This window comes from Bos mutus, chromosome 3, assembly GCF_027580195.1.
Source record: "Bos mutus isolate GX-2022 chromosome 3, NWIPB_WYAK_1.1, whole genome shotgun sequence".
Taxonomy (NCBI): domain Eukaryota; kingdom Metazoa; phylum Chordata; class Mammalia; order Artiodactyla; family Bovidae; genus Bos; species Bos mutus.
Window position 1 is genome coordinate 28,051,192 of NC_091619.1, and position 26,801 is coordinate 28,077,992.

The 26,801-nt window shown below is 35.6% G+C and overlaps 1 protein-coding gene and 1 long non-coding RNA gene across 4 annotated transcripts in view; one reads left to right on the forward strand and one right to left on the reverse strand.

Annotated features, from left to right (window-relative positions):
• Positions 1-26,801, forward strand: part of RSBN1 (round spermatid basic protein 1) — a 43,204-nt gene that overhangs the window by 1,193 nt on the left and 15,210 nt on the right. The window contains exons 2-3 of one of the 2 annotated variants that reach the window (XM_070367460.1): positions 9,371-9,596; positions 11,120-11,237. In XM_070367460.1, the coding sequence (XP_070223561.1) occupies positions 9,371-9,596; positions 11,120-11,237 (344 nt within the window). Of the gene's footprint in view, positions 1-9,370; positions 10,045-11,119; positions 11,238-26,801 lie in introns of both variants that reach the window. The other variant, XM_005887100.2, reaches the window with a different exon arrangement.
• On the reverse strand, positions 45-26,789 carry LOC138987213 (uncharacterized). 2 transcript variants are annotated; one of them, XR_011463637.1, is made up of 3 exons: positions 26,296-26,789; positions 1,093-1,231; positions 45-199 (listed from the first exon to the last, which is right to left on the reverse strand). It is a non-coding gene; the product is annotated as an uncharacterized lncRNA (long non-coding RNA). The 2 variants fall into 2 exon arrangements; XR_011463638.1 differs by lacking the exon at positions 26,296-26,789 and adding an exon at positions 4,447-4,586.

Consider the following 26,801-nt stretch of genomic DNA (forward strand, 5'->3'; position numbering starts at 1 on the left):
AGCTTCTGAAAGATGAGATATCAAACACAGTTTATCTTTTTTTTTTTTTTAATGTAGAGGTAAAAATCATTTTTAATTTTCAGGAAAGGGCTTTCTCTCCTCTTCGATCCTGGAAAATAGGACCAGCCGAGCCTCTGAAAAGTGGAAATGTTCAGTAGGCGATAGTAGAGACAAGAATTCCAGTTGCATTTTAATTTACCTGGCACAACAGATTGAGAATGCATTTATTTCCAGTAAACTTACTAAAGTCAAGAATATAATCCAGAAAATGTAGGACTCTACTAAGTGAGTGTGGGTTCTAGAGAAATTAGATTCACAAAAATTGCTGTTATCCTATTCGAAAGTACCTGTAGCATTTATTTTCATTCTCTTTGGTGTGGGGAGGGGGGGGCGGATAAGAATTTTGACTATGCCATGTATTTGTACTTTGTAGGTGATTTTATGTAATTTCTTAGCATTATCTTCTGAAGAGTTTAAAATACTTCTGTGTTCTTAGTACTGGGGCAGTTGAACTAGTCTTTTAGTCTCAGGTTGGGTGAGTTTTGGATTTCTTACACATATTTGGTCTTAACCTAGGGCTAATTGTTTCGTTTTGTGATGGTGCAGTTTGTTGGAAATTATTGCTCAGTAAGTTTTTATTGAATTGAATTAAAATTTTCTTCCTTTGTTGGTATCTAAGTCTTATCCTGAGGAATAGAACTTGTGCCAGATGGACAGGAGTGCCAGTTTCCACCACCAGTATGCAATAATTTTGCTCTGTTTTATTTTTACCTTTATTTTTCACTTTCTTATTTCATGTGTGTATGTATTTTTGTGGGTTTTAATTGTACAGAGCCAGAGGAAATCTTAGAGATCATCCAAATCAAATTTGTATTGTAGAAGAGTGAAAACCCAGGCCTAAAGTAGTGAAGAGACTTTTCTAATCTAGTCACAGTTAATTAGTAACAAGTACCAAAAATTAAAAAAAAAATCATTGGCATAATAGGGAGTAGAATCCAGATCTCCTGAATCCTAGTTCAAGCTTCATCCTAGTTCAGCTGCATGGTGTTGCTTTTTCATATTGCTATTCATTTTTTCCAGTTCTTTGCTTACCTTTTCCCTGTTCTTTGGCATCAGAGTGGCAGTAGCCAGTTCCATTTAGAATTTCTGACTTCGCCTCCTTTTATGGGGGGAAGCAGCAAATGCATGTATAATTCACAGTGTGTGTCTCTGAAAATTGCAGAGGCCGTGTCTAAAAAACAAACAAAAACAAACCTTTAACCCAGTGCTGCCTCCCAGAACTTTTTTCCCGTGATAAAAATGTTTTCCATAAATGTGTTGCCCAGTGTGGTAGCCATTAGTATGTGGCCCTTCAGACAAATCTTGAAGCCTTGGCTCGTGTGACTGAGGAACTGAATTTTTAATTTTATTTCATTCTAATTATTTTTTAATTAAATTGTTCCTTTCAGCTAGTGGCTACCACATTGTACAGTACAGCTCCAAGCATTTGTGGTTTGCCAGTGTGTTGAAGGAAAAGTGGGTTATAGTGAGGTCATTTAAACATTTTAACTTTTTTAAAAATTGAGATATAACTGATATGTAATATTATATTATCTTTAAGTATACAAAGTAATGATTCAGTATTTGTGTACATTGCAAAATGATCACCACAATAACTGTAGTTTAAACAATTTGACTTTTGAATGAGACTTGGTTATGTATTCTGGAGGGAAAGGTTCCCTGGTCAGATACATTGAGGGAAAAAACAATATAATAGCCTTCTAGATACATGACACACACTGACATTTTAAAAGTTCTGAGAATCTTGCAGAAAATAAACTGGTTTAACCTTTGCTTAATCCAGGCTTTTGCACAACACTTTGATGGATACCTTTTGTTTTCCCACTGAATATCTTTATACTTGGTATTGTGATATGCTGGAGGCATGCCTCTGGAATCAATCTGAGTGTAAATCATGGCTCCACCACTTACTGTGTGACTATGGACAAATTATCTTAAGCTACCTCAGTTTCAGTTTTCTTATCTGTAAAATAAGGTTGAGGTATTTCTTCTGTAACCCACTCCAGTGTTCTTGCCTGGAGAATCCCAGGGCCGGGGGAGCCTGGTGGGCTGCCGTCTATGGGGTCGCACAGAGTCCGACAGGACCGAAGCGACTTAGCATAGTATATTTCTTTTGTAAGATTGTTTGTAGCTTAAGTGAGACACTATGTGGAAAGCGTTTAAAACAATGTTTGGCTGTTATTAGATACTGTAAAAGCTGCTTTTTGTTATTTTGTTATGCTTGGTCCTTGAAACAACTCTAAGGTTAATAAGGAGAGTTGCTCGACCCTTGTTATTTGTAGAACTATATCTTCCCTTATCCTCAGATTTTCGGGAACTCTTTTAACTTACTTTGAGATAATTATATATTCACAGGAAATGGCAAAAATAATACAGGGAGGTCTTTACCCTACACTAGTTTCCTCCAGAGGTTACATCTTACATAACTATTATATAATATCAACACCAGAAAAATTAACATTGTTACAGTGGTGTGCCTATAATTTTGTGCTGTTTTAACAGTTGTAGATTAGTTTACCACCACTGCAGTCAAGGTACAGGACTATTCCGTCACCACAAAAATCTCCCTTGTGCTCTGTCTTTGTAATATTAGAACTTACTGTGTCTCCTCACCTTCCCCAATCCCTGGAAACCACTAATTTGTTCTCCGTGTCTATACTTTTATCATTCTGAGAATGTTACATAAATGGAATATATAGTGTGCAGTCTTTTGAGATTTTTTTCCATCCAGCATGTCCTTGAGATCTATTCAAGTGGTATGTATCAATAGCTCACTTATTTTCATTGCTGAGTAGTGTTCTATGTTACGGATATCCACAGCTTAACTAGTGACTTGTTGGAGAACATTTTGGTTGTTTCCAGTTTGGTCATTTTGAACAAGGCTTCTGTGAACTTCATGTTCAGGTTTTTGTGTAAACGTGAATTTTCATTTCTCTGTGAATGTAGTTGCTGGCAAATGTATGTTTAGGTTTTGTTTTTTGAAGATATGGCCAAACTATTTCCTGAAATATCTGTACCGTTTTACATTTCCACCAGCAATGTATGAGAGATCTATTTTCTCTACATCCTTGCCAGTATATGGTATTGTTACTATTTTTATTTTACTGTTTTAGTATGTGTAATGATACCTCATCATGGACTGAAATTGAATCTCTCCAATGGCTGGTGATATTTAACATCTTTCCATGCCATCATTTGCTGTCCATATAGTCTCATCAGTAAAATGTGTCTTTATGTCTTCTTCCCATTTTCTAATTTATTATTATTTTTTGGCTTTTTTATTGAGTTTTGAGAATTCATGTATTACAGATTTGTATATACTTTATCAGAATAATGGTTTGCAGATATTTTCTCCCACTCTGTTATTTGTCTTTGCATCCTCTTAACAGTGTCTTTCAGAGAGCAAACATTTTTAATTTTATTTCAATAAATGTATTGATTTTCTTTTATGGATTATGCTTTTGGTGTCACGTCTAAGGTCCCAAGATGTCAGTCCCAAAGATTTTCTTCTACTGTTTTTCCAAAAGTTTTTTTATGTCAACTTTTACATTTGAATCTCTGATCCACTTGTGTAAATTTTGTATAACATGTGTGGTTTAGGTGGAGGTTCATTTTTTTTGGCCTATGATATCTAATTGCTCCATCACCTTTTGGTGAAAAGACTGTGCTTCTTTCATTGACTTACTTCTGTACCTTTGTCAAAAATCAATTCCACTGCTTATTTTTGTACAAGCTATGAGCTGAGAATGTTTTTACATATTAATTGGCTTGAAAAAATATATGACATGTGAAAATCATATGAAATTCAAGTTCAGTGTCTAGAAATAAAATCTTATTGGAACACCACTCTTCTCATTCAGATGTATTGTATACATTCAGAGTTTTTGCACTGTAGCAGTATAGGCAATAGTTGGGACAGACAGTATGACCTGCAGACTTACTTTCTGGCTCTTTGTACAAGTTTGCTGATCTCTGAAGAAGGCCATTCAGCTAAGAGACACGTTTCTACATACCAGCCAAACAGTACTCAATCCAAATTCGTGTATGAGTTAATTATGAATTTTGACTCAGACATTTGGAGTTGCTCAGGCTTCCCAGGTGGCCCTAGTGTAAAGAATCTTTGTAATGCAGGAGGCACAAGGTTCAATCCTTAGGTTGGGAAGATCCCTTGAAGAAAGAAATGGCAACCCACTCCAGTATTCTTGCCTGCAGAATCCCCATGGACAGAGGAGCCTGGGGGGGCTACAGTCCATGGGGTCACAAAGAGTCAGACACGACTGAAAGACTAAGCACAGCCCAGCATAGCACATACAGAGAACTGAGATAAATAGATAATCTCATTTATCAGAGCAATACCTTCTGGGACTGATATATTTCTTTACTTACCTAGAGAGAGAAGAAGAAGCCTTTAAGGACATATTTATATAACCTTAATAATGTTATTTTTGTGATTATGCAGAATTATCATGTAGTGGGCACTCAGTAAAATATTGTTTGACTGTGTGATGCTCCATTTATTGGAGGTTCTTCCAGGCCATCTCAGGTCTGTTGATTGTAGTTAGATAATTTTAATTTTATCATCTAGGGAGAATAGATCTAGGGAGAATAGGGAGAGAGAAGGCAGAAAGAGGAATTTTGGGGTCAGACAGGTAAGAGTTTAAATTTATTTTGTCACCTGTTCCCTTTGTGACTTAAGTAACATGGGCTTCCCAGGTGGCACAGGAAACGCAGGAGAGGTAGGTTTGATCCCCGGGTGGGGAAGATCCCTGAAGAAGAAAATAGCAACCCACTTCAGTATTCTGGCCTGGAAAATTCCATGCACAGAGGAGCCTGGCGGCTACAGTCCATGGGGTCACAGAGTCAAACACGACTGAGCATACACACATGCAGAAGTAACGTATCTTGTTTCAAGTTCTGTTTTCTTCTCTGTAAAAAGAATTTATATATCTCCTTCACTGGTTTGGAGATTGAAATAAACACACATGATCCCTAGCAGACACTTAATAATAGTTTTTTTCCCTCTTTCAGAGATATCTCCCCCTTTTATGTGATTGTCTGTGGCCCGCCACTAGCTCTAGTTTTGATATCCCAGAATTATTACCGGTTATTTCAAAGAATGTTATAAAATATTATTATGAAAGTGATAAAGGTGTTGAGAGGACTTACTGTGTGTCAGATACTGTAATGAGGGCTTTATATTCATTGTCTCATTTAATTCTTACATAACTCTGAAATAGATACTAGTATTAATAATGTTTTATGTGGTAAAATGAAAGTTTAAGGAAATTTATGAGCTTTCCCAGAGGTGTTATATATCGAGTATTTGTCATGTTTTGGAACTGTTCTAAATACTTTATATGCTTTGTTTCATTTACTCTGCACACTGATTTTATGAGGAGATACTGTATTTCCTCCTATTTTACCAGTGAGAAACAGGGTATTAATACAAAGACATTAACTTGCAAAGGTAATACTGCTAGGAAGTGTTGGGACAGGGATTCAAATCTAGCCAATCACTTTTAAACACCATAATTAGAGGGGTTGTGGGTAAAACAAGGCAGTGTTATTAAGTGTACAGTGATTACTAACATGATGGCCTTCCAAATCTGCAGTTTTTTGTTTTTCCTTTTGAGTCAGGTTTTTATATGGAGCTGGAAGAACTTTTAATAAGACCAAAGAGTATTTATTTGAGAAAGTTAGCCTTTATTTATTATGATTCAGTTCAGTTCAGTTCAGTTCAGTCGCTCAGTCGTGTCCAACTCTTTGTGACCCCATGAATCGCAGCACACCTTAAAAAATTATAATTGTTTTGCTTTTGCTTATCCACCATCATTTTTAGAAATTGAGGCTATTACCTATTTTTCAGTTCTAAGCTATAATTCAAGCATAAGAACGGTGTTGATGAATTTAAATTTTGTAATGTGAAACAAGGTAATTTTTTTTGCATTAATGAAGGCTTTCAATAGTGATGTTAAATAAATGGTACTATTTAATAGTTGATAATATATTAATGGTATTAGCATACATAAGGATTTTATGGATAGTGTCATGTATTAATCTATAGTTATAATGCCCTTCTTTAAAAGACAGCCAGCAATTTATCTCTCAAATGTATATCTTCCTCTGTAGCATTACATACTTCTCTTTAATCTGATGACAATAAATAATAACTTTTCCACTGTAGGGAAATACACTTGAATACGTTCTCTGGAAAACTAAAAACTCTCTACTAGAAATAGAAGGATTGTGAAGACTTTAGACATTGCCCTTTTTAAAAAACTGATATGTAATCGATATATAACATTGTGTAAGTTTAAGGTATACAGCATTGATTTGATATATTTATTGCAAAGACATTGACTTTTAAATAACATTTTTAATGCAAGGCAAGATAACTTTGGTATCATTCTCTAAAAGCAACAGTGACTAACTTCCTGCAATAACTTTTAACAATTTTGTGTATGTATGCTATTCTTAATTAGTTGCTGTCACAATAATACAAAAATAAATTTTATTCATGAAAATTCATAGTATGATACAGGTAGTCTCAAATTTTTCTATAAATGCAGGCTTTCTTTATATGAGCCTTAGATAAGAATCAAAATTTGAAAAATAGGATTAGTGAGGAAATTGACATTTATTTCATATTTTAAACTTATATGTTTGAAATATGAGATTGCAATCAATTTAAGGCCCTTTTCATCTCCTTGTGCAGTGGTTTTTTTTGAGATGGACTGTGTTGGACTAATTGAATGGTTCTCATATAAATGAGTAGAGACTTGACCATCATAGAAATACCATTGGTAAGCTGGTGGTATAGAAAATGTGTTACAATCAAGGCAGCTTCTTCTTGGTGTTAATTTCAGTGGCAGATCTAGGTCACAATTCATCTTCTGCATACCAAATGCCTCCTCTGAAGCTTAAAATAACAAGACCTATTCAGAGGTATTTTTTCTTTTTATTTTTTTCCTGTGAAATTGCCAAAACATTTAGCAGAGGATAATTAGATGACTATTTTAAAATTGGTCTAACCTTTATATTTAATGGCATTAACATTTGGTTGCTTGGGAGGATTGCCCAAATTACTGATTTGATATATGAGAAAAGTATTAGATTAATTTTATTTGGTAAAAAATATAAATTACAAAGTATTATAAGAATTCTCCAAGATTTAGTTATATATAAAAGATGGCCTTTCCTTTTGCAACTTTAAACAATCTAATTACATTATATTTTGATATATGATTTCAGTTTACTCGTGATAGTTGCAAATGAAAGGTTTTATTTTTGTTAAATTTTTATTTTAATTTTTATTTCTGTTAAACAGAAAGTCATTTGGTATCTGTATACTTCAAAGTCTGACTTGTACATTTAAATATTTTCTTTAGAAAGTTTTTATAACTATTGTAATATCTGATGATTTGGAATGATTTTGTATTAAGTACTGTGATTTGTCATACATTTACATATTATAACAAGTAAATTCTTTACTGTAAAAGCTATTGAACTTGTTCGTCCTAGATCTAGTAGTAGGATTAATTGGAGTATCAGTCTTAACATTGAATTACTGTATCATGTCAGAAATACAGTTTTTGTATGGATAAATTCTATACAATAAATACCACTCCAAGCTTGAAAAGATGGTCAGGACTATACCTGTTATTTAGTCCTGAATATTTCTTTCAGGACTGATTGACTAGTTGACTCAATATTTCTTTCAGTATTATTTGCCAACTAGTACATACAGATGCTGTTTTATTTTGGGTTTTATCAACCTGTGATAATCCTTTAAAAATTAAAAGTACTTTTTCAAATTATAAAAGTAATGTACATTTATTGTAGAAATTAGAAAATAAAGATAAGCCAAAAAGAAGAAAGATAAACATTTATAATCCTACCAGCCTAGATAACTGCCATTATTACCTTGGTGTTTATTTCTCAGATATTGTTTTGTGTTGTACATATACAGAATATATATAGATTGGTCATACTTTTTTCTCTTTAGGTCTTTTGCTTCTCTCTAGAATATTTTTCCTTAGAAAATATGCCTAGCTTGTCTTATTACTTAGGGCTCAGCCTAAATGTCACCTTCCAAAGAGAGCTTCCATAGCATCTGGAGTAGCATACTGTTAATTTTCTAGTCCAACTATATAAGGTCTAGGAGAGTAGGGAGGGATAAGATCTGTTTCAGTCAACTCTGTAACTCTAGTGCTTAGAAGGGTTTCTGGCATATAGTGGGTACTTAATAAATGTTTGAATGAATATTTATAATAATAAGATCAGATTATACATACGTTAGATGCTCTGGAAAGAAAGGTAAGATGTGTATTGCTTACAGTCTAAAGGAAAGGTGGACAATTAATATGGTAAGTTCTATATAATAGAGGAAGTGCAGTATTAAGGCAGCATGTAGTAGAAGGTGTCCAGATTGGGTGGGGACGAGTTGTTAGAGAAGGCTTTCTGGAAGTGTGACAATGTAAGCATTTCATAACCTTGTAATTTGTCAGTTCTTTTCATCTATAATATAATTTATAATGGTTGGGTAGTATTTTATCCAGAGTTTAATGTAAATACCAGAGTTTAAATACCAGAGTTTGTATGTAAGTACCAGAGTTTAATCCATATCCTGTTGTTAGTCATTTAGGGGATTCCCTAAATAACACTGTCATCCATATCTTACATGTCTTTTCTTAGGTATTGTTTTCTTATTTTCTTGAGTAATTTTTACTTGGGGTGGAGTTTATGAGACCAAGAATTATAAATATTTTCAAGGCTTTGTACATATTCATTTTGGGGATACTGAATTGCCCTCCATGAGAGTTGTACCAATTTATATTTCTAGTAACAATATATAAGACTGCCACCCCCCAAACTTGCCAATTTGTTAGGCAAAATGATGATGTTACAGCTTAATTTGTTCTTGTTTGCTTCGCCTGTATGTATCGTACTAGTTTTATAGACAAACAGCAAATTATGGCAAGCTTTAATTTAGATTTTACAGTTTCTGAGTAGATACTCCATACAGTATGGTATATGTGAAATTATTCAGATATTTATCTTTAGTTATCTTTCGTTTTGATTATAAATCATATTAGGTTATATGCTTACCTTTGCATTATTTAGCAAAGTCTTCAATCCAGAATATTTTTATATTTTAAGATCTTTGTCTCATTTTATAAACATGTAAATTATAATGATAAATTCGGGAGAAACTGAAAACAGACTATTTAATTTCAGATTGCATACCTTAAGAAGCTTGTATGTTGACACTAGGCCTAGTAACTAACTTCTTTTTAATTATTGTGGCCAGAAACACCAGATGAAAATGGTAAAACCCAGAGAGCTGATGATTTTGTCTTGAAGAAAATAAAGAAGAAAAAGAAAAAGAAACACCGAGAAGATATGCGAGGAAGACGCCTTAAAATGTACAATAAGGAAGTACAAACCATCTGTGCTGGCCTGACCCGCATCAGTAAGGAAATCCTCACCCAAGGACAAATAAATAGCACTTCAGGAGTTAATAAGGAGTCCTTCAGGTATCTGAAAGATGAACAGCTGTGTCGATTAAATTTGGGCATGCAAGAATATCGGGTACCCCAAGGAGTACAAACACCTTTTATGACTCACCAGGAACATTCTATTCGTAGAAATTTCTTAAAAACAGGTACTAAATTTAGCAACTTTATTCATGAGGAACACCAGTCCAATGGTGGTGCTCTTGTCCTTCATGCTTACATGGATGAACTCTCATTTTTGTCTCCAATGGAGATGGAGAGATTTTCTGAGGAGTTTCTTGCTTTGACATTCAGTGAAAACGAGAAAAATGCTGCTTACTATGCTTTAGCAATAGTGCATGGAGCGGCTGCTTATCTCCCAGACTTCTTGGACTACTTTGCTTTTAATTTCCCCAACACTCCAGTGAAAATGGAAATTCTGGGCAAGAAAGATATTGAAACAACCACCATTTCAAATTTTCACACTCAGGTAAGGTAAAAATCATTGTTAAATTATTTAGTAGATACAGGTTACAGTACCTCAGAAGTATTAACTTCATTCTGTTTTATAGCACATAGCGGCACACTTTTGATTACAATTCACGGTGGTAGAGGTGGTTCAGATTGTTTATAACTCTAGTTAAAAAATCTTAACTGCTGAAATGCTTTGGGGTGTGGCTTGTTACTTGCTTGGTCTAAGAAATGCTTTATACCTGTTTTACGTCATTTTTTGTGGAACAAATTTTTATGGGAAACCAGCTTGAAAACCAACCCAGTTTTTTGTAAATTGGGTAATATTAGTGTGGATGATGTGATTTAGATCTGGTAGCCTCAGAGTGACTAGTTAAGACTTACCTTTTATGTCATGATAAAACACGTGAAGGCCTTGGCCTACTTGTCAGGTTTTTGCTGTTTTTGTTTCTCTTCTTTCAGTAACTTGTTGGCAGTCTATCCCAGAAACATACCCCATTTATGTGACTTGGAAGTGTCACTAGGAAGACCGCCATAGCCTCTGCTCCTTCTGCCTATGCATTATAGTAGGTAAAGACATTTTCTGAAGCCTTGCTTGGGCAGCTAGGCTTAAGTCAGCAGGGAAACCTCTCCTTCCTAACCAGTGGTTTTTAACCAAACATTTTTTCAGTGAAGTTATTTTAGGGCATAAAAAGAAGTTGATAATGTGTCCTAGTTTTGTTCTTGCTTGCTTTTTTCATAAGGATTCTAAACATGAATGGTCAGCTATAATTTGTATTATAGATATAAATTCTACACTAGTTTAGTGGAGACTTTCACTTTTTAGAGATTTATGATTATATAACCTGTTTTTTCAGGTTATCTAATAATTTGCTGCCATTCTTTTCCTTAAGGTTTTTTTTAAGTAAATAGATTTGCATTACAAGACTCTCAGCCACCTGCATTATAGTGGTTTCAAGCCACTTAGATTTATATGAAACCTTCTCTGACTTGAATCTTTTTAGTGATTCTTACCATCCTTGCCTCCAATGAGGGGAGTATCCAGTTTAGATTTATGAGCTTCAGAATTTCTCTAATTGAAGTTCTCTCTACAGTAGAGAGAGCAGGAGCAGCCAATCTGGAGAGGTCGCAAGATGGGGCTGCCCAAGATGTTGGAACACGATGTGCAATAAAGGGCTTCGTCTTGGATTTTGGCCTTATTACCACAATCAGGTACCGAAGTGCTGACTTTTGTAGTAGATTTTCTTTTTTCTTTTTATTTTTTTTTAAAAGGAGTTTTGCCCTTTGAAGGTTAAGGAATCCTATTTTTATAAATATTGGAAAAGGGACTGAAAATAATTCTCTTAAATATAGTTCTTAATCCTCCTAAGTCCCTATTTAACAAAGAAGGATATTGCTGAGAGCAGAATTATTGTTCTCTATCAATTTTTTCATTTAGAAAAATGCAGCAAATTTTCTATTGTAGTTGACAGACCAGCAGACATATCTGAGAAATAAGCCAGAAACTTGGGGGTGGGGGGAATATCTTGGTTTTCTAATGGTGATTTTTTTAACTTTCATATTAGCTAGTCTCTAGTGGATCAAGCTTATATGTCAATAGACAGTACCCAGTCTAAATAATTAATAGAATAAAGTATCTCTAAATATTCCCTGCTGATTTTTGTCCTCCAACTAATTTTTTTTTAATGGAGCTGAAATTTAAATGACTGTACCAACAACTTACCTTGAGATTTGCTTTGAGATTTATAAAGTAGCCACTTTTTAAGAACATAACAAATATTATTCGTCATTTCAATCACCTAAGGATATTGAGGGCTGTTAAGTAAGTCTTGTGTTCCAGTGATCCTGGCACTTAATTTTATTTATGAATTTCAGTCATTGGAGAGACATGAGGTGTGGGTATGGGAGATTATCATAGCCCATCAAACTATGAATTTGCAGCTAAAATTTTTGGCAGTTGGGATGGAACCTCACATAGTAGTTCAGATTTGTTTAGCATTTTGGGGTTTATAGCAGTGCTTTCATGTTCATATCTTACTATTTGAAATAATCTGTTGTGGGGTAGGTAAGCAGTTTTATCTATTTTTCATGGAAGAAACTGAGGCTTGGAGATGTTCATTGTTGTAACAAGGTCATGTAGCTAGTTAAGTAGAAATACTGGTCAGGGGATTCCCTGGTGGCCAAGTGGTTAGGACTTGGTGCTTTCACTGCTGAGGGCCCATGTTCAATCTCTGGCTAGGGAACGAAGATCCCATAAGCCATGCAACATGCCTCCCTCTCCCCTCCAGAAAGAAACAGTGTGCAAACCTATGCCACGGGAATGACAGATGCATTGTTTTACCAATTCTCCTTCCCTCACTGATGAAACTAGTGCTTTTATTTGTCTAAATATTGTGGTTAGTGAAATTAAAATATCTCACTTTAATACAGTGTTCAGAAAACTATTGTAATGTTTTTCAAAATTCTGTGTTTTGTTAAGCCTTATGAATTTCTGTTAAAAATAAAGCGAAGTAAATTTTTTATTACCTTAGAGATACAGTTAATGGAAGTTATTTATAGTTTAAATATGTAGCCATGATAATTATTCATGACTATATTTCAAGACAGTTTATTCAGCAAACAGTTGTTGAGAACTTACCATGTACTGCACAGTCTGTTCTTAAAAGGACTAAGTGATGAGCTCAATCCTAGTGGAAGAGATGAATAAACTAGCAATTATAATACAGTTTTAAGTATTAGAAGAGACGTAATGCATAGGCAAAACCCTGTAATAGAGGGAGCACAGTTTGTGGTGTTACCTGACTCAGACTTAAAGTGATTAGAAAAGGCATTTTAAAGCATGTGATGCTTGAATAGAGTCTTGAAAGAAGATTACTTAGCGTAATAAGGTCATCTTAAACATAGTGAATACTGAATAATAGCCTGTGCAAACATGGAGGCATTAGAGAATGGGGCGCTTTCAGGAAGCTGCAAATAGCTTGACATGCATAGTAAGAGTACATGCTGACTGTTAAGGGCAGTTAACACTGGAGAGAGAGACAGAAATCAGTTGTGAAGAGCTTCGTATGATGTGCTTAAAAAAAGTACTTTTTTCGGAAGGAAATGGGGAATCATTGGTGAGTTTTAATAGCAGAGTGCTATCAAGTTATGTTTGCAAAGATTGCACTGTATTGTGAAGGGTGAAATAGAGGAAAATGAGAGTGAAAGCGAGAAGACTGGTTAGATTACTGTGGTAACTAGAGTGGAAATGATCCATGTCCAAACTGATATTGACATTAGAGAGGAAGAAATGAAATTTGAGAAATAATTAGAAGATGGGATTAATTGCACTTGGTGAGGGAGGAGAATGGAGTATTAAAATGTGGTTTGGACAAATGAGCGGACTGTGGTGACAAAGTCAATACAGGATTGAAAAAGTTGGTTTCTAGGTGTTGAGTTTAATTTGAGATATTTTATGTTGAGGTGCTTGTGAGGACAAACAGAAATTTCTCTCTGTTAGATAGTAAGATATATGGATCTTAGACGGGGAGACATATCTAGACCTAAGATACAGAAGTTGGACCATTAGCATATATAGATGATCCAGGGACAGCATTAGAAATGGAAGAGATGAAGCTGTGAATGGAATTCTTTGATGCACCAACATGTATTAGGAACACGGGAAGAATTCAAAAAGAAAGAGAGGTAGAAGGAAGGTTACAGTACAACTTTTATAGGTTTTAAGAATTGATGAAGGGCTTAAATATCACATCCATATTAGGAGTCAAGTAAGATAAGGACAGAAAAGTGTTAGGTTGCTTAATTAGGAATTTAATTGGAAATATTATTTAGACCAGTGCTTTGCAAACAATGGCTATTTAAATAGTGTAAATTATGCTTTTTTTTTTTAAAGAAGCTTGGTACTTGCTCTGTGAATAAATTTGGCACCACCAGGGAGCTTGCTAGAAATGTAGACTCTCAGGTCCCTACCCAGGTCTTGAGTCAGAATCTGCATTTTAACAAGATCCTCAGGTTATTCATATACATATTAAGGTTTGAGAAGTACTACTTTAGAACTTACTGGCTCTGGCTGGAGAAAGTAAAATTCAAATGTAGGTTTTATTATGTGCAAGAAAAATTATAGCTTCTGTTACTTTCATGTATTTAAATTAGTGTGGTAGGCAAGCTAGGATGCACATGGAAGTGCTTGTTTCCTTTACGGTTCAAAAAAAAGTCAAATGTTTTAACCCCGAAGGAGGTAAGTTCATGATAAATATCAGTTGAAGCTGATTCTCAAATTTGATTACTTATCTGTTAGAAGTTGATAACAGGATAATTTTGTAAAGTTGAGTTTCTAATCTAAAATACTACACATATATTGATAATATGGTATTTTTATAATTCTGTGGATTATTCAGGTCAAATTAAGTTTTAAATAATCATTGGCTAAATAACAGTTTTGACCAAAAGTTTGTGTTTGTGAAATCTTTTGGTCAGTTAATGGAGAAAAATTAGTGTTCACTTGGAAATGTATTTTCTTCTTAAAAAACTATGGAATATATATAATTTATGATGTTTTTTTGATTGGATGTTATTTCTTATAATTATTAGCTACTTGGAAACTTTTTTTTTATGGTTTCGACTTTGACGTGTGATAGTTCTGCAATAAGTATGGGAACCAGGATCCCACTTGCCACAGGGCAACTGATTCTGAGAGCTGCAACTAGAGAAGACTGTGAGCAGCAACAAAGAGCCTGCATGCCACAGCTAAGACCCAAGGCAGCCACGTAAATAAATAAATATTTTAAAAAAGAGAGCATAGAACTAGAAGAGTGCTTTGTAGCTTGGTAAATAACTGAGAAACTCTTAAAGAACTACAGTGTGTTACATAAAAGAAGAAATAAATATTTTAGTTAACTGACTTTATAAAACAGCATAAAAATGGTAGACTTGTTTTTTTTTTTCTCTCATTCTAAGTACAGCTTACAATAGACTCGTTTTGACTCATGCTGCTTTTTTACTGTATGTTTTAAAGTGGGAGTGCCTTTCTATTCACAGGTCACAAGGTTAGGAAGATTGCTGGCTAGCTTTTTCCTTTCTGTTTTTTTTAAACAATCAGCTCGAAAAGGCTTCTTCCTGAAAGATGAGTTCTATGCAGTAATTATTATCCTACCACCCCTCACCACCTCCCCCCCACTTCTCCTCCCCTCGGGGTTTTTCCATATTGTGTATTTCTAGCTTGGTGTTCTACTAGGTTTTTCTTTTTTAAAAAGAAGTTGTTTTGTTTTATTCTTCTAGAGCAGTTTTGACAGCAAAATTGAGAGGAAGGTACGGAAATTTCCTATATACTCCCAGTCCCCACATATGCATTAGTTCCTCCCATTATCAGCATAGCCCACCTCCCCACCGCCTCGCCCCCAGCCCCCTGTTCTCCCTGCCAGAGTGATAAATTTAATTGCTGAATCTACACTGATAACATCGTAATCGTCCAAGGTTCATAGTTTATATTACACTTCACTCCTGGTATTGTACAGTCTCTGGGTATGGGCTAACATATAATGATATATGTTCATCATTAGGGTAACATACAGAGAATTTTCAAACTGCCCGAAAAATCGTCTGTGCTGTGCCTGATTCTTCCCTTTCTCCCCTTCTAACCGCTGCCAACCACTGATCTTTTTTAGTGTTTCCATGGTTTCAACTTTAAAAGAATGTCATATAGTTAGAATCATATAATGTGTAGCCTTTTCAGATTGGCTTCTTCCACTTAGTAAAATATACATTTACGCTTCCTCTGTGGCTTTTCATGGGTTAATATGTGTGCTTAGTCACTCAGTTGTGTCTGACTCTTTGCAGCCCCATGGACTGTAGCCCACCAGGCTCCTCTGTCCATGGGGATTCTCCAGGCAAGAATACTGGAGTGGGTTGCTATGCCCTTTTCCAGGAGATCTTCCCAACCCAGGTCTCCCACGTTGAGGGCACATTCTTTACCATCTGAGCCACCAGGGAAGCCTGCTTGATAGCTCATTGATAGCCAGTGTGATAGCTCATCATGATTTGATCAGTTCAGTTGCTTATTCATGTCTAACTCTTTGCAACCCCATGGATTGCAGCTCACCAGGCTTCCCTGTCCATCATCAACTTCTGGAGCTTTGCTCAAACTCATGTCCATCGAGTCAGTGATGCCATCCAACCATCTCATCCTCTGTCATCTCCTTCTCCTGCTTTCAGTCTTTCTCAGCATTAGGGTCTTTTCCAATAAGTCAGTTCTTCCCATCAGGTGGCCAAAGTATTGGAGCTTCAGCTTCAGCATCAGTCCTTCCAATGGATATTCAAGGTTGATTTCCTTTACAATTGACTGGTTTGATCTCCTTGTAGTCCAAGGAACTCTCTAGAGTCTTCTCCAACACCACAGTTCAAAAACATAAATTCTTTGGCGCTCAGCTTTCTATATGGTCCAAGTCTTACAACCATACATGACTACTGGAAACTATAGCTTTGACTTGTCAGACCTTCGTCGGCAAAGTAATGTCTCTGCTTTTTAATATGCTGTCTAGGTTGGTCATAGCTTTTCTTGCAAGGAGCAAGCGTCTTTTAATTTCATGGCTGCAATCACCATCTGCAGTGATTTTGGAGCCCAAATAAAGTCTATCACTGTTTCTGTTGTTTCCCCATCTCTTTGCCATGAAGTGATGGGACCGGATGCCACGATTTTAGTTTTTTGAATGTTGAGTTTTAAGCCAGCTTTTTCACTGTCCTCTTTCACTTTCATCAAGAGGCTCTTCAGTTCCTCTTTGCTTTCTGCCATAAGGATGGTGTCATATGCATATCTGAGGTTATTGGTATTTCCCCCTACAATTTTGATTCCAGCTTGTGCTTCATCCAGCCCGGCATTTCACGTGATGTACTTTCCTTTTTTTTAGGACTAAATATTAATAATATTTCATTGCCTGGATGTACCACAGTTTATTTATCCATTCATTTATTAAAGGACTTGTTGGTTACTTCCAGGTTTTGGCTATTATGAGTAAAGCTACTGTCTTCTAATTTTTAACTGATCTATGGCTATCCTTATTACAAGGTGTATTATTGGGGAGCACAGCTGAAGGTTATTTAACACTCAGTTGATACAGGGTAACTTTATAAAGTTTATGATCTAAAGGACTACATATGTATTGACATAGAGCAATATATATTGCAAAATATATTCAAATATAATTGTTTCAACTTTTATAGGTAGTATAAATACATTTAAAAATTTAATGCATCCAAAGCTAACTACCATTTTCTCATGGGCATTACCCTCCTATGTACAAACTATCCTCCCCTACTTGCTTTGCCTTCTGATTTTACTAGAGGGTGAGTTTTCCCTGTTTGGCATTATGTCTCTTGCTTCCGTAGCAGCCTTATTTTTTCCTGTTCTTTGTTCTCTACATACCTCCCTCCAGTTCTCATTATACTTGCTTCTTCCTTCCCATCACATACTTTGGGAAGTGGTAGAACTCAATTTGTTCTTTGCTCTCAAGTACCATTTCCAGGCCAGAGTTTCTCAAACATGCCAGATCCTAAGAATAATCTGGGCTTGCTAGTTCCAGACACATATTTAGAATCTCATGTTCCACTCCTGGAATTTCTGATTCATTCTGTCTAGAGTGAGACCTGAGATAAATACTCAAGTGATTTGATTCTTGTGATCAGGCAAGTGTAAGAAACACTGAACAACTTCATAATTCCAAACAGAAACTCTATACCTACTTCCCCAGGATCTTTACTCATTTCCATCCCACCTTTCCCCCTTCCATTGCTCTGTAAAGAAAATTGCACATTATTTTAAGTGAATTCCTGCTTTATATGGTTCCTTCATTTTAATTAAAGGAATATTTTTATTCTCCCAAGAAGTCAGTCTTTATGAGATTTATTTCAGTATTTATCGTCTAATGTTTTGCTATGCATGTATGCACATATAAACAATGTTATGTAACAATTTTGTGTGATTTAACACTAAGTCATAAATGGCATGTATCATTCTACACATTGCTTTGGTTCAACATTGCTTTTTTTAAATTTCAACATTGCTTTTTAGAATTACATTGATACATGTAATTCAGATTCATTTATTTTAACCACTGTGTGTGTGTATGTGTGACTATATCAATTTATTTTCTTGTTTTTGAGCATTTAGCATGTTTGCAGTTTTGTAATACTATTGTGTTGGATTAAGAATATATTTGGAGATTTATCCTGAGGTGTATATATCTTGTATACATCCCACGTATCCTGTACACGTATATAGTGGGATTTCTGTTTGCCTTTTTCTTCTCTTCTGGGAGTCTGTGACTATTTTGTTGCCGTAATTCAGTGACTCAGATATCTGAAAAGTCTTTCTTCTACCATTACATTTGATTGGTAGTTCAGGTAGATGTGAAATTCTAGGTTGGAGATCATTTATCTGCAGATTTATAAAGATGTTGCTCCAGTATCTTTAAGCTTTGAGTGTTGCTACTGAGAAATCCAAAGTCAAGGTGTCCTGTTTCTTCTCTGGAAGCTTTCAAAACCTCCTTCCTAAAAAATTTCAAAACACTGAGAATAATGTGCCTTGAGATGGGTCTCTTTTTGCTTTTTAAAATGTTTAATTTATGAAATAAATGATAAACAGGTATAAAGAATAATAAGCACATGTATTCTCACCACTTTGTAGTTGAAGGCCGCCTCCAACCCCTATGGTTTTTCTCAGGTCTCACTGGTATGAGTCTTGTGTTGTTGTTCACTCTGATGAACATTTAGGTTTTTTCAGTGTGGGAATGATCCTTCTGTTCTTCTGTTACTTCTTTGTTAATTTCCTTACCTCAGTTTTCCTGTCCTTCTGAAACTTTTATGAGTTGGATTGAACCTCCAATTTTCTTATCAATCCTTTTATTTTTCTTTGTCTTTTTATTCTACTTTTTGGGGAGATTTAACTATCTTCTTTTTCTCCTGTTGGTTTATTTCAGCTGTACTACTTTGTATTTAAGAGCTTGTTCTTGTTTTTTGCTTTTTTTCTTCTTTTAAAAAAATAACTTTCCTGTTTTTATTTCATGAATGCAGTATCATCTTTCATCTCTCTGATGGTATTAATTATACTTGTTTTGAAATTTCTTTTATCTCTAAGTTGTCTGTTTCATCAAGTTTCTTTTTGTTTGTCTTAATTTTCTGTTAATGTTAGGTATTTTCTTCAAAGGTCTGGTCATTTGTTTATATTTAAATATGAATCAGTACAAAACTGATTAGAAACTCATCAACTTGTAGATGGGACTTAGCATTTGATGATGACTGGGTAAGGACTCTGGCCATGTCATTATCAGAAAACTCCAGATATTAGCATTTCGAGATCTTTTCTTTGGGGCTTTTAATTTTTACAGCTAAGAATCTACCACATTTTTGCTAGAGGAGTAGAGTAGCTTGTACCCCTATCTGCTAGAATTCTTGGAACTGAACTATGGAAATAGGTAGGTGATTCATTGTTAAACTATATGGAATTTTAATTCTGTCTTTTCAGTATACAGGGTTTCTTTCACACTTTCACAGTTGTACCTGGTAGTTTTGTTTCTATAGCCTCTTGTCCATTTTCTCCACAAATATAGATAGAATAAGGAAAAGGATTGGATATGGGAGGTGGAAGGTAAGTACGTGGAGGGGTCTGAATGACTTGTAAACAGATTTTAAACCCATCTTCATTGTTTTAGTTCTGTGCTTTGTTTCCCATCTTCTGTGGTATTTAGCCTTTCCATGAGTTTGTAGCACAAACTTGCTTTTGAGGTATCTTCTGTACTCAGTGTTCAAAGTTCTCAGTTTGCTGATTCTATACATTTTTTACCTTCAGAATATGTTTTGATAGCTTGTATCTATCATTTTCACTTCTGTTTGAGCTTCTGGAATTTATAGCCTTTCTGTTTTACTCTCAATTGAGTGGGGTTTTGATAAGGAATAAAAATAAATCATATGTTCAGTCTGCCTTAACTAGCAGCCTTCTTTACCTTTTCACTACTCTGCATTAGTATTAAAGCATCACACAAAAGAAGACATAAATGGAAAGATATATCACATTCTTGGATTGAGAAGAATCAACATCAAATGATGATTCCCCTAAATTGTAAATCAAACATAATCCCAATAAGAACCCCAGTAATTGTTTTTTTCTGGGACAATTTTGACTTGGAAATTTATGTGAAAAAATAGATAGGAACTTTGAAAAAGAAAAGCAGTGATGGAGGAGTGCCTTATCAGATACCGATATATTTTAAAGATTTAATTATTAAATAAGCATAGACTAGTTTGTGAACATTGTTCAGTGAAACAGAAAAGTCCAGAAATAGACCCAAATACGTATAGACATGTGATATATAAAAATGGTAGCATCTGAAGTCATTGGTGACAGAGATGGTAGTGCTGGGACAGCAGGGTGTCTAGAGTGTATATTAGTATTGGTATCACTGTGTACCATGAAAGAACTGTGTGCCAGTTCTTTCATAACTTTGGAGTGGCAAAGGTCTTTTTAACTATGACCAAAACAAAACCAAAAATCACATAAACAAGGTCAAAAGACAAATTTGTATCACCGACAGAAGATTAACCTTTCTAAACTATAAAGAGCTCTAGAAATACTAACAGATAAGAGAAATACTAGCAACACAGTATAAAAATAAGCATTCCAAATGGACACTTAACAGAAAAAGAAATACAAATGGCCCTTTAATCCTGTTATCTGAAAAGGCATGCAACTTCATTCCTAAGAAAATGAAATTAAAACTACTAAAATGCCAGTTTTAACTTATTAGTGAAAATCCAGAAGTTTTTTAATATCCTCTTAATGGAGTAGTGGGGCAACTCGTACTTTCTTATATAGCTACTGAAAGCTTATACACCCTATTGAGGGTTGCTTAGTCTTTCCATCCTGTTTCTCCCTGATCCTGTGTCCTTCTCTAACCACAAACCATTCTTATTTTCACAGTCAAACTTCTTGAAAGAATTGTCTGCATTTGCTGTCTCCATTTCCTTATATCTCCACATCAGTTTGGTTTCTGGCCTCATAATTAATTTCCCTGAAATATCTCTTGCTAAGGTCACCAGTCAGCATTTTTCATCTTCATCTTCCTAGAAGTCTCAGCAGCATTTTGATCAAATTCCTTGAGGTATTTTCTTACTTTGATTTTCATAATACTGTGCTCTCTCGGTTTTTTTCACACCTCTCTGACCACTTGACAACTCCTGTAAGTTGTTTTTTTGCCGACTTTTCTTTCCCCTTTGTGTTTTTTAATTTGGAGCTTTCTAAGATGCTTGCTCTTTGAACTCTTATTTTCTCTAGTCAGGTCTCTTTTAAAACTAAGTTAACAAGTTACCACAAAACATAGTGCCTAAGTGTTACTGAAAGGAGTTTGTGTGGGGGGTGGAGGGGCAGTGACCTGCTACTCACTGCTCAAAAGCCAATAAGCAGGCCAGGTTGCTGGAAAGGAAAAGTGAAAGTGGAGTCTCTCAGTCATGTGCGACTCTTTGCAACCCCATGGGACTGTAGCCCACTAGGCTGTTTGGTCCATGGAATTCTCCAGGCAAGAATACTGGAGTGGATTGCCATTTCCTTCTCCAAGGGATCTTCCCAGCCCAGGGATTGAACCTGGTTTTCCCACATTGTGGGCAGGTGGAAAGGAAAGTTTCCATTATTTCAGGTGACAGCAACTGGGGTTGTGGGGGGGGGGGTGGGGTGTGGTGAGAGTACAGACATCTGTCCAAAGGCTGACTTCCCCAACCCTGACAAGCAGGGAGTTGAGAGCATTTATAGACGGTGTAGGGGGGCGGGGGGTGCGGTCTCCATGCAGAAATAGCACAGTCATCTCTAACAGTCATCTTCAAATTGGTCATCAGTGGTCTGACTAGCATCATCATGATGGTTTTAGGTACAGTTAATCTTCAGTTCAGGGTAGACTTATTTCTTTGCAGTCAATTCTTGGAATTGTGGCAGCTCAGGTTCTTGTTTCAGTCTGGTCATCATGTAGTTAACTTTTCCATCCGGAGGTTTTAGTATCTACAAGACAGCTCACAGGATATGGCTCAGAATATTATCTATAGCCCTTGAGAAACAGCTAAAAGTCCTTGATTGTGGTTAATGACTACATTATTATTATTTAGTCTCCTCTGACTGTTTTCCTTTGTTCCCACATTTCTCACTTCTCTGATTAAACTTATTCTTGACTGAAGTTTTCCAAGGCAAAAGGCAGGCATAGGACATGGTGGGTGGCAAGGACCATATGGTCCTGCTCCATTTCACTAAGACAATATAAATTTAGTCTCTTACAGTTCTGAAGGGTCTGAAGAATCTTTTTCTTAAAATCTGCTTGTTTTTTGTTTGCCTTTTTTTTTTTTTTTTTTGCTTAGTGGCCATGTGTATTTCCTGGCTTGTGAGTCCCTTCCTCCATCTTCAGAGTACATCAGTCCAGTCTCAGCGTCTATCATCACATCACCTTCTCTTTGTCAGATCCCCTCTGATTCCTTCTTTTGACACCCATGATTACAGTTAGGGCTCACCTGGATAACCCAGACTATCTCCCCATCTCCAAAGTCTTAATTCATTCACAGCTGCCAAGTCCTTTTGCCATGTAAGATAACAGTCACAGGTTCTAGGGATTAAGACCTTGAGAGTCTTTAGAAGAGTTGTTCTTCAGCTCATCTTGTCCCCAGCTGAAGGTATCACCTCCCCACCCAAACCTGGTCCTCTCCTCTGGTAGAAAGAGTGGTTTCTCTGGTTGCCAGGGGCAGAACCTGTAAGACATTCTTGACAATCCTTTCTCTTCTCTATTATATCTGATCTTTCCCCAAGACCTCACAGTTTTATCATTATTTTTCAAGTTTTTAAAACATCAACTCCACTGCTGAAAGCTTAGTCTGTTGTTTCTTGTTTGGACTATTCCAGAAACCTCCTAATTAGTCTCTTCTCTTTCACTGTCCCTTTGACAAAACCAAACCAAACCCCAAGCCCCCTACCCTGCTAAAAAAAGGCAAACCTGATAACTTTCTTTTCCTTTTACTTTAGTGACTTCCCAAATTCTTAATGTGGCCTTCAAGGATTTCTGTAATCCAACTACAGTTCATTTCTCCAGTCTCATCTTTATTTTTCTCTTTTGTTTTCTATTTAGCACCATTAGCTTTCTTTTAGACCCTAGAAAGAGTGATGCTTAAGGATTTTGTTTCCTTTAAACTTGTTATGTGTGTTTAGTCGCTCAGCTGTGTCCGACTCTTTGAAACCCTATGGACTGTAGCCTGCCAGGCTCCTCTGTTCATGGGGATTCTCTAGGCAAGAATACTGGAGTGGGTTGCCATGCCCTCTTCCAGGGGATCTTCCCAACCCAGGGATCAAACCCAGCTCTCCCACATTGCAGGCAGGTCTTTACCCTCTGAGCCACCAAGGAGTGGTTAGGCTATCCCTTCTCCAGGGGAACTTCCCAACCCAGGAATTGAACCATGGTGTCCTGCGTTGCAGGCAGATCTTTACCAGCTGAGGTACCCAGGAAGCTCTTAAACTTGTTCTATAGAGTTTAATTCATTGTTATTTTTGAGGAACAGTTTATTCCCTAGATCAGGATCCCATGTTCTCCTTCATAGTGTCCTAAAAGTGCCTGAAGACTTGTCACACTTTATAGTTAAATATTTGTTTAGTGTCTGCCTCTTTCTACTAGACTGTAAGTTTACAGGGACTAGTTAAAGGTCTGGTTTGCTGTATCTGTATTTAGGACAGTTTCTGTGTATAATATATGGTAAACTTTGATTAAATGAATGATACTGGCCTTCCTGTAATCCTTGTGCTTTATTTAAGGTTACGTAAGGCTACTTGTGAGAAGATTCCAAGTATTTGAAGATCACTGTGTCTCCACTTTCATAATTTCAAGTCATATACTTCTGAAATATTTTTAATTTCATCATTCTTCCAATTTTCTGATTTCCAAGTCACTAATCATCTTAGTTGTTCTCTTTTGAGTGTGCTTTTGTAATAGACTTTTTTTTTTTTTTTTAGCCCAGAGCAGGAGACAATACTCCAGATGTCATCTGTGCAATATGAAGTATTACCTCCTTTAGTACAAAGTGTACATATGGTATAGGCTAAACCACCATAACAAAGAGATCGCACATATAGTAGCTAGAACAAAATAAATTTCTCTCTTAAATAACAAGTCCAGAGGTAAAGCAGCTCTGTCCCATCTGATGTCATCTTGGATTCTACTTTTGTTCTATCTTTGGTTTTTCCATTTCCTCTGACTTTGTCATGTGCATGGTTGAACTTGGCCCTCAAAAGAAAAAAGAGGAAGTGGAAAGCAGGCAGCTTATATATGGTCTGGAAATTGCATATGTAACTTATGCTAACATTTTGGCCAGAATTTAGTCACACTTAGCTGCCAAGCAGCTCTATGCCCAAGAAGTTTTGTAAGAAAAAAAAAGATAGAATAGTTACTGGGCGATAATTAGTAATTTGCTTGTTTGGCATTAGGTCACAGTTAGTACATGTTGAATTTCTGGCCATAAATATTGTCAGTCTTCTAACTTGTGCTGTTAATTTTTAAAATACATTATAAACATTAGCATTTGTTAAATTATTATATATAAACAGTAGATACTGTTAAACAGCTCTACTACTACCACCTTTTGGGGGGGCCAGAGTTTAATGGCTGATTATTTCTAGACTCAGTAAGCATAAATTCAACAATTTCTCCTCTTCAGGTTTACTTTCTTCTCTTTCCAGAATAGGAGAGGATGTTTTATATTACTACATGTCACATATTAATTATTCTAGGTGTTTGCCTTTTTACGTTGTCTTCAAGCTCAGTGCTGTTGAATTTAGTGGTACTTAAATTAGGTAATCATGGAGTACTGTATAAAAATGTTAATTCAGTTTCACTTTGTGTGTAAAATTTAAAGCAATGTGATTTCAGATTTTTAATGCATTAAAAGTTGTATAATCTCAAAGCCAGCAGGCCACAGAAGTTGATGAAAACTACCACATGGCTGTGTACTTCTTCAAGGTTAAGTTATGTGAGATTTAAATGGTGATTCATCTTTGGGAGACTTACCATGTAGTTTGAAAGCCGTTGCTGGAAGGAATTTCTGATAATTGGGAATAGCTGGAGGAGGTATTTGGAAGAGACTGATAATTCTTTTATTAACCCTGAAAGCATATGGTTCCTAGAGCTGGTATCAATACCAAAGTTAAATCTGCTTTAGTTGTTTAGGGTGCTTGGCTTAGAAAGGTTAGAATAATGCTTGCTTAGAAAAACTTCTTTACCTCTATATCACATAATATATCCTTTTCCCCAGACTGCCTCCCGTGACTTTTAATAGCATGATGATCATACAGACAAATGGAATGTAATTCATACAAATATATGCAAGGTAATTCTGGTCTGGGATCACCTAAGGAGATCTGGGGGGGAAAGATTCATAAGGAATTAAGAAATGACTGCTATTTAATAACAAGATCTCAGACCTTGTGTGTGTGTGTGTGTGTGTGGAATGACATTAAATTGTCTATAGAAAAAAAAAGCAGTGGGATGATTCTGAAAACACTGCTAAAAAACTAGCAGTAAAGAACTGTAAGAAATACTAGAAGGTCCTTTATTCTTTCTGTTAAGCAAGATAGGTGGTTTTTGAAACAGTAACAATTGTCTTTAAAAAAAAATTTTGACTGTTCAATAGAGACCTACCTTTTATTTTTTTTATTTTTATTTTTTTTGAGACCTACCTTTTAAAAGTATAATTATATATTAGGCTTCTCAACTTAATCTGCATCTTACATAAGGTAGAAAATGCTAGGTTACTGAACCAAGGTGAAATGCTGGTTAGAATCTAGTGTTTAAGTCATCTGTATGTACAGGATCTGTCTCTCCATTTGAGAAACAATTCATTCTGAATTGGAGGTTGGAGTATTAAGAACATACATGATATGGCTAGAATTAATATCAGCTTATATTGTATTGTTGGTAGATTCTGTGTGAAGGTTAGGATTCTCTGGGCTTCATATTTCTTAGGGCTGCTTAGAACATGCCTTAAGCTTACTAGAGAGTTGATACAAAATGTCTATGTGCTTGCAGGTAACATTAGATTATTATAAGAGTAATCAGGAAGGCTTCCAGAGGAAAAGTCTAGAACTGATATCTGAAAGTTAAGATTTAGGTTGACAGAAAAGAAGACATTCCAAGAAGGCAGACTCAAGAGAAAAATCACTGCAGGTAGATACAAGTTTGGCTAAATTGGTTAGAAAAAATGATCAGCCTACCTGGGTGGAGAATCTTAATATGGAAGTGATGGGAGATTGGTTTTGATAGTAGTTGTCCTTGTATCTGGCTTGATGTGAAAGCTTTCAGCCTAGGGACTACAAAATGAATATGGAAGATTAATTTGACTTTTTTGTCAAATAGTTTTTTTTTCCCTATCCTGTCAATTTAACTGTTTATTTACTCATTTTTTTTCCCTAATAAAGATCACAAGTGTTTAAAGAGTTAAAAATCATCATTCCCAGAGAAATTTAAGTATATCTTAATGTTTTCAGTATTTCCTTGAGATTTCCTTGGGACCATGGACTGACTTGCATTTTGGAATTTCTGTTTGTGTTTCATATGTCAATATATTTGTCAGTGTGCTAGGGTGCCTTTCTGTAACTGTTAATTTTATCCAAGGTACTGACCATTGAATTCTTAGTATGTAAAAGAAATAGGAACATTGGAAACAATACGCTGTCCTGATTCTTATAGTATACTTCACTCCTTTCCGCCCCCCTTTCGT